The 8,041-nt window shown below is 64.9% G+C and overlaps 2 protein-coding genes across 3 annotated transcripts in view; one reads left to right on the top strand and one right to left on the bottom strand.

The window, feature by feature from the left end:
* CDK10 (cyclin dependent kinase 10) overlaps nt 1–3,509 on the top strand; it is a 12,813-nt gene extending 9,304 nt beyond the window's left edge. For both annotated transcript variants that reach the window (XM_019536057.1, XM_019536058.1), the window contains one exon: nt 3,497–3,509. The gene's annotated coding sequence lies outside the window, so the exon portion shown is untranslated. The remainder of the gene's footprint in view (nt 1–3,496) is intronic.
* On the bottom strand, nt 592–8,031 carry VPS9D1 (VPS9 domain containing 1). The gene is made up of 13 exons (XM_019536052.1): nt 7,911–8,031; nt 7,656–7,818; nt 7,346–7,457; nt 6,686–6,748; nt 6,169–6,221; nt 5,725–5,812; nt 5,321–5,406; nt 4,613–5,028; nt 3,470–3,599; nt 3,043–3,251; nt 2,597–2,675; nt 1,534–1,638; nt 592–688 (listed from the first exon to the last, which is right to left on the bottom strand). Exons 1-13 carry the CDS (start codon nt 7,966–7,968, stop codon nt 595–597), a joined length of 1,656 nt encoding a protein of 551 aa, XP_019391597.1. The 5' UTR covers nt 7,969–8,031; the 3' UTR covers nt 592–594.
* Nucleotides 8,032–8,041: the final 10 nt, after the last annotated feature.

Here is an 8,041-nt window from a genome sequence, read left to right on the forward strand (position 1 = left end):
CTGGCCCCGACCCAGTCAGCTCCCATGAGCCCCCAGCTTACCCCAGCCAGGAGGGGCTGCAGAATGCCTCTCCCAACACGCGTGCACACACGTGCCCACAGGTCTGCACCAGCTGCAGCCCCCATGCCAGCCCGGCCCAGTGGAGCAGTTCAGGGGCAGCTGGCACGGCCCTGCAGGCGCACACTCCCACGGACGGACAGACGGACACGGGGCACGTTCAACAGCCACGAGAGCAGCACGGGCAGAGGCGTGTGAGCTGTGACCCCAGGGGAGCGCATGCCGCCCCTTGGGCCCCTCCCCAGCATCACGCCCAGGGGATCCTGGTGCAAAGCAGCAGTGGTTGGCTCAGGAGAAGCGTCAGCGCGGCCCCAGATGCAGCACCAATGTGGGGCAGCAGGGGCTGGGGTAGGCTCCCACCCCCCGCAGTGGTTAGAGGGGGCAGGTGGCTCCAAGCAGACCCCCAAATATTGCACAGCCCTTCCCTGCGTGTGGGGCCGGGGGCAGCCTACAGGCCTCTCCCCACGGTGCCCGGCCCCCACAGGGGTCTCAGAGAGGTATGTCAGTGCCCCCAGGCAGAGGAGCAGTGTGGGGCCGCTATTTGGCCACAGCCCCGGCAGGCAGGGACTCCAGGAAGGCCAAGGCGCTCTGCAGGGAGGTCAGGCAGTACCCCTCCTCACCGATCAGGTACCTGCGGGGACCAGTGCATCAGTGCTCTGGCCCACAACCCCCTGCCCCAGCCAGGGTGCTGCCCAGAGGCTGTAGCCAAGCCAGGCTGGGGCTGGGGCTGGGGGGGCAAAGCTTCCCCCGCAGCAGCCAAGCATGGTGCTGGCGCTGACACTGGCCCTTGCAAGGGGCCAGACTGCGGCGTCCACAGCTGTAACCTCGTTACTGGCTTCTGCCCCAGCCCGTGGGGCTGCAGGTGGGGGTGGAGGGGGCCGAGCTGCAGGGGCTCAGGGAAGGGCAGGAGCTGCAGAGCCACGTAGGCTGAACGGGGCCAGGCCAGCCCTTCCCCCTGCTCCTCTGCAGGGTCCAATCTGTCCCCTCCAATTAGGGCTCAGCTGCCGTGCCCTGGCTCATTAGCATCAGGGCTCTTTAGCTGAGTTGACAGCGCGATGCAGCCTGCAGCGAGGGGCAGTGGGTGGTTCTGCATATAGGACACCCCCCGCCCCCGACACGCGGCACCAGTGTCGCTCAAAGGGATCTGGCCCCTTGTCACGGTTGCAGGGATCTCTAGGGGAGGGTCCCCTCCCAGCTGGAAGCTGGCTGGGGTGCCCCCTCCCAATACTGTCAGCTCTGGAACTCACCCAGCTCTTCATTGTACCCCAGCCTCCAGCTTGCCTGGGCTGGGGTGTCAGGAGACATGACCAGGGCTATGCAGCAGGGCAACAGCATGAAGCTAAGCCCCCAGCTCTGCCCCTGCCCTCATGGCACAGCAGCCTGCTGGAAGCATGCATGGGGTGGCTGGCGAGGAGTCACAGGTAGGCCTGGCCCTTGTCCCTGGGGTCCCCAGAGGATGGACCTGCCCTGTCCTACCCTTCATGGATGAACTCCTCCAGCGCGGCACACTCCGACACCAGCTGCGGCAGGCTGCTCCGCACGGCCACGTAGGATAGGATGGGCAGCAAGTCGTCAGCACCACTGCGGGGGCACAGAGCAGCGTCAGGCTGCTCCCTGCAGGGCAGACTCCTCATCCCCAACTGGCTCTTCCCTGCCTGACAGCACTGCCCCTCTGTGCCTCAGTTTCCCCAGGTGAGTGGCAAGGCTGGACTGCAAAGCACTTGGAGGGTGCAGGGAGCTGGGGATGTTGAGTTGAGCTGCTGCGACCACACGCACGGCGGGGACACTAGACTCCCAGGAGCTGCTGGATCAGAAGCCAAGAGAGATGCAGGGACCGAGGGCTGGAAGCACCCCTGGGACAGCCTGGTTTTCCCTGCCACGCAGGGCTACAGCACTGCTCCCACAGGCCGTGGCTTTGCTGGGAGTGTGGGGGGTCACGGTGCCTGCTCTCTCGCCCTTCAGGTCTGCAGAGCTTGGACAACCGAGTCCCCGCTGGGAGCAGCAGCCGCCTGCCGCCTCCCTGTCCCAGCTCGGCTGTCTCCCTAGTTCCCTGCTCATTGCTCTGACAGTCCAGCCACAGGACTGCTGTCTCACCTGGGCGCAGGGCCCTGCTCGCGGTCCCACCATCTCCTGCTTTCTGCCTAAGTCCCTGTGACAGCTTCCAAGCTCACTAAATTGCCAGCCAACGTCTCGGCTGCTGACACGGGCCCCCCCGCATGGCAGGGAGGACCCCTGTGGCATGGTGCATTGTCAGGAGTGATCCATCAGGCCTGGTGTCAGCAATGCAAGATGGGCTAGGTACCTTGCAGCAATGGAGAGGTGGTGGATGCTAGCCAGTGGGCCTGACAGCTTTGCACTGAGCAGCCCCACACGACTCAGAGATGGGCTGCACCCCACCATGGCAGCAAGGGGACCAGCACCCTCAAGGCACCCAGCTGTGGAGCCTGGCCCTCCCCCATCTCCCACACTGCATCTTTCCAGCCTCAAGAGCCCAGGGCTGACAAGGGAACAAGGACTGCTGCAACCCTGCCATACTCACATAGCGGCCGCGGGGGGCTGGCTCTCCCGTGCCCCGCAGTATTCCTCAGCACACTCACAGATCATGCGCAGAGCTCGCACTGCAAGCAAGGCACCAAGCCCCAGCATCAGGAACAGCAGCCCACACCCAGGCCCTGCAGCCTCCCCCTGGCAGGTGGCACTGGGGCCAACCCCAGCCTTACACCAAGCAAACCTTCCTCCCACCGCCTGCAGGAGGACAGGGCTAGGGCAGAAGGGGGTGTCGCAGCACACAGCAAGGATGCAGGGGTGCTCAGATGCCCCAGGGGAGATCACAGCTCGAGGGGGCGTTGCCTGGCTTTGCTGACAGCATGGGCACAGCATAGCTCCCCTGCCCCACACAGCACCCCTGCCCAAAAGCCATGTGAGAAGGGGGTGCCGTGGCCTGGTGGCTCCGGCTCCTGCCCCAGAGCCCCCCACATGCCTCACCAATGCAGTCCAGCTTCCTCTGCGGGCAGCTCTCGAGGGCAATGAGCCGCAGCTCCTGCACAGCAGTGCTGTAGGGGTAGGAGCCTGGCGCCTGTGTTGCACTGTCCCAGGGCAGCAGCTTGGAGGGGACCCCCATGTCTGCAGGTGGTGTGTTGTGGTGGCGCTCCATGCCCCATGACAGGGCAGCTTCCTGGGCCTTGTACACAGTTCTGCAGGGAGGGAGTGGGGGCTGGTGGAGAGCACAACACAGTGCAGCACCCCCCGACCAGGCCTAGCTCATGGCACATTTGGACATGGGGCAGGGGCAGGCTGGGCAATGCCGGAACCAGCTCCTGCATGTCCTGGGCACATGAAGCAGCAGGCGCCAACCTGGCACTGGGAGGGGGCCAGGTGTGGGGTCGCAAGCCCTTGCCCGGGCACATGGTACCTGTAGAGAGCCAGCAGTGGGGCCCAGAGCGGGGGGAAGAAGGCTTCCTCAATGCAGGCCAGGCACTGGTCCTTGGCGGGGGTGGCGTTGAGGCCCTCGAAGGCCAGCAGGGCCAGGGACAGGAGCCGGTCTGGGGGCAGGCAGAGAGCACGTTCAGTTGCTATAGCTGGCTCGTGGCCTTTCACATGTGTGGTGCCCCCGGGGCTGCCACCTGGGGCGAAGGGAACCGAACCCAAGGGGCTGGCTCTTCCAGGCTCCAGTCTGCCCCTGTCCAAGGTAACCTCACCCACAGTCACCTCCCATCTCACCAACCCCTTCCCCACCCCCCAGCTGCAGGCCTAACCCTCTGGCTCTCCCCGGGGCTAGGGAGCCCTCATGTAAGGACTAAAGCAGGGCTCTCAGTCCCCCTGCCAGCATCTCCTTGTCCTTGCAGACATCACCAGCCCCCTGGTCTCTCTCCCAGGATCCTCCCATCCTGCACATGGCTCCCAGGAGACGGCATCTCCCATCTATCCTCATCAGCAGTGCCCCAAACCCCCACCTCCCTGCATCTCGCCACACAGCCCCTGCCTGGCCCAGGCTGCCAAGAGCTTTGTGCAGTGCCTGGCAAAGCTCTGGAAGCACTAGCTACCACCAGCTCTGCCCAGGCTACTCCTGCCACACCTGGGCTCTGCGAGCTGGGACAGGGGCTGCAGCAGGGAGCAGGCAGCTGTGGGGCTGGGAGGCCTTTGCCCCGGCAGCTGGTGCCATGCAGCTCCATGCAGCAGCCTGGCTCCAGGCCCGTGGAGCAGAGCTGGCAGCTCCAGGGGCCGACGCTGCCCTCTAGCGGCCACAGAGCCGAGACTTGGAGCCACAGTCCTATGCCAGGAGCCCGTGTACCACCCCACCTCCGAGCAGAGGCAATGGGTTTCAGAGGCCCACACCAGTAGCAGTGATGCAGCTCGAAGCCCAGCTATGGGGCAGGGCCTGCTGGGTCTGAGAAGGCAGCTGGGGGCACTGTGGGAGAAATGTAGCCTCTGCTTTGAGCCATGGCAATGCCCTGGGAGTGCCCAGCCCTGTTCCAGCCTGCTTAGAAAGCACCCAGTGGCATGTGATGCCAATACCCAGGCTCCTTCAGACTGTCCCATGGCTCTAGCCCCTCACCCACGGCATTGTGGATGTCCTTCACGATGCCTTTCAGCTGCTCTGGGAGAGATGCCACCTTCTTCTCAGCCGGGGCTGCACCCTCAGGCCCCATCAGGAACCGCTCCAAGTCCTCAAAGGAGCTGTCCCGCTGGGGCGGGCAGGGGCTGGAGGCAGGGTTGGGCAGGTCCTCGATGAGGGGGGCGCTGGAGATGCTGTGGCGCAGGTTGAGCTGGTTGGTCTCGTGCACGGAGAACATGCAGTGCAGGCTCTGCGAGGCCCGGAGCCGCCGGCCCCCCGGCTCTGGCAGCCCCTCCACATCTAGTGACAGGCAGGTCGCGGGGTCGCCCGTGCCCCGGCTAACCACAGGGTAGAGCCGGCTGTAGACTGCACACTGCAGTTTCCGTAGCAGCTGGCAGATAGGATGGTCAGGACAGCTAGGAGCGAAGGAAAAGACTGCTTGCCATGCCCAGGACTGGGATGTGTCCTGCCGTCCCATGAGCTCATGCTGGGGACATTGTAGTTTCCAGGTGGCTGCTGAGGGGAGCCAGGTTATGCCCCCCAAGGCCACCCTTGCAGCTGGAGCAGCTTTTCCCACAGACCCCAGGAGCATCTCTGGGGAGAGACTCCAGCAAACACCTGGCCAGCTGTGAGGCCACCCAAATCCCCCTTGTGCCAGGGTTGGGCTCAGAGAAGGTGCTTTCAGCAGTCCCTAGAGCTGGAGCCTACCTGAGGAGGCAGGAGAAGAGGCCGGACACCAGGGTGAGGTCTGCCGGGTTCCTCTTCAGCTTGGTCTTCCAGAGTCGGGGCCACTCCTTGGGGAGGAAAAGCATTTGAGAGCTTGTGGAGGCAGGCACCACCTGTGCCAGGCAGGACTACAGCTCCCCCCGCCCCTGGAGACACCACACCCAGGGAGGGGACTACACTTGTCCCACAACACACGCAGGCAGCTGGGCAGACCCAGTCATCAATGATGCCCCAGCCCCAGCCAGCTGAGCTCCATCTTTGGGGAGCATGGCCGCCCCGTGTACACCCCTCAGACCCTTCTGGGTGCCTGTAAGCAGAGGACACAAAGGCAGGGGCTGTCTCTGGTTTGGGAGCCCAGCAGCACTAGGCAGGGTGCAGGGACGTACGTGGTCTTGCTCATACTCCAGGATGGCAGCGTAGAGCTCCCGCTGCTCCTGCTCCTCGGGGGTTAGGGCCACGCTGCTGGAGAACCGCCTGCGGGGACATGGCATGCATCAGGGTGAGGCCTGGAGCAGGTGGCTGCATCCTAGCTGCCACCATGGGCCTGGGCACAGAAAAGACAGGACATCCACCCTACTCAGTGCATTACAACGACCTCCCCAAGCAGAGGCCACGGCAGTTGAAACCTGGGCAGAAGCTGCTGCGAGCTAGCTCGAAGACAAGGCTGCAGACACTCTCTGGTCTGGGGAAGGGCTCAGAAGGCAGCACCCCCACAGTCCCCCAGCCTCAGGTGGGGCATAAATGACCCCAGCCAGGTGCCCAAGGCCCAGAGCGCTGAGCAAGGGAATACTCCCCTTCCTCCGCTGCAGCATAGCCCCCGTCCTCCTTACCTGTTGGCTGCCTCCTGGAGGCGCAGCCGGCGCTCCTCCATCTTGCGCTGGAGCTGGAATACAGCAGAGTTAAGGCCCAGGCATGGTCCTCTGTGGCCTCATGTGCTTCTGGCCAGGGTTAAACAGAAAATGTAAACAGAGCGCGGCCCCCATGCCTGCCATAGGCTGGCATGGCCCTGCGAGTCAGCACAGGTGGGGTGCGGGTAACCCCAGGGGCAAGGCTGTATTTGCCCTAGCCCCAGTCCCCTCCCAGGCAGGGCCAGAGTTCAGCTGAGCAGGGAGGGTTTTCTGACCTGGCCTAGGTGCAACCTGGAATCTGGGAGGGGTGTTTGCAGAGGGGGGCCAGGCTAGGCTTCCCAGCAGGTGTTACCTGGTCTCAGAGCCTCACATGCGCTTGGTCTGGCTCAACAACCGCTGCTCCTTGAGCCTCATCCCAGCCCCACCCTCACCCAGCGCTGACCTGAGGGGGAAGATACAGATACCCCTGGGCGCCACAGGGGTGGCTTGGGAAGGATACGGTCTCCTCCCGTGCCTTGGCGATCACCAGGTTCTCCATCATCTGTCGCTGGAGGGACAGCGTCTGCAAAGAACACACAGGCGTTGTGGGCAAGCCCTAACTCTCACCTGCTCCCCTGTGCCAGGAGCACCCAGCCAGGACCCTGCTCCCTTCCACATGCCAGGAAATGGCAGGCCATTTCAGGTAGTAGTTGAGGACACCACACCCTGTGCTGCGCTTCTGCACCCCAGACCAAGGCTGGCAGGTGGCTGGACAGGCCCCAGGCCCATCCTGGGGGTTTGACTACGCCTCGGCCGTGAGCACGCGTGGTCACCCCATGGCCTGGCTGGCTGTACCCCAGGCTCATCCAGCCCATGAAGCAGCAGCTGCTACTAGCCCCTCAGCCGTGGGCCGCACAGGGCGCTCTGCTCTTGCCTTCTCTCAGTTCCCACCCTTCCCCCAGTCCTGCTCCAGGGAGCCCCATCTGTCCGACAACCCGGAGCCACCCAGCCAGCTGGGGCAACCGGTAGGTCAAGCCGGCACTCCTGGGGCTGCGGTCAAGCAGTCCAGCACCTGGGAGCCCTAAGGGAGGGGGCTGGGCCCTGCCAGATGGCACAGCCCCTTCTCTGCCTGAGTGCAACCCCCCCACTCTCCACCCCTTGTCCCCCCAGCTGCACTTGCCAGAGACGTCTTCTGCAGGGCCTGGCTGGGGTTGAGCCGGGCCAGGCGTGCCTCGTATGCGGCCTTCAGCTTCTGGTTCTGCAGCGATGCCTCCTCCAGAGGCGTGAGCTCCCTGCAAAGACCAGGAGCTGCTGAGGGGGGGCGGGGGCAAGCTGCGAGGAGCTGGGATGGGCCGATACAGGCCCCTCTCCACCCCCCGCAACTGCCGGGCAGGAAGGGCTGGCACGGAGTGTGCACATGAGGCGAGGGTCCTCACCCAGCCCGTGCATCCCACTGCCCCCTGCCCCACCCCCAGCCAGGCCCCACTCACTTCTTGGAGCTCTGCGCCTCGGCGACCTGCAGCTTCTGGAAGATCTCCGGGGGCAGGAAGGGCGACAGCTTCCCCCCCTCGTCAGAGAAGACCCTGCGGTGCCGGGAGACGGGAGTGGGGCCTGGGCCCTTCTCGGGGGCTGCTGGCTTCACCTGGGTCTTCCCTGCGGGTGGGGAAAGCAAGGGGGTTGCGAAGGGCGAAAGGCCCCGGCCCCAGCCCCATGCCTCCCACGACGGCTCCGAGCCCAGCGCTCACCGAGCTCGGCCGCGCTGGACTTAGCTCTCTCCAGGCACTGCTCCGCGAGCTTCAGCATCTTGGGCGTGTCGGGCGTCACCCCCCCGGCCCCATCTGGCACGGGAGAGGGGCAGGTTAGCCTGTGCCCCGGG

This window comes from Crocodylus porosus, unplaced genomic scaffold, assembly GCF_001723895.1.
Source record: "Crocodylus porosus isolate Cpor-Errol unplaced genomic scaffold, CroPor_comp1, whole genome shotgun sequence".
Taxonomy (NCBI): Eukaryota; Metazoa; Chordata; order Crocodylia; family Crocodylidae; genus Crocodylus; species Crocodylus porosus.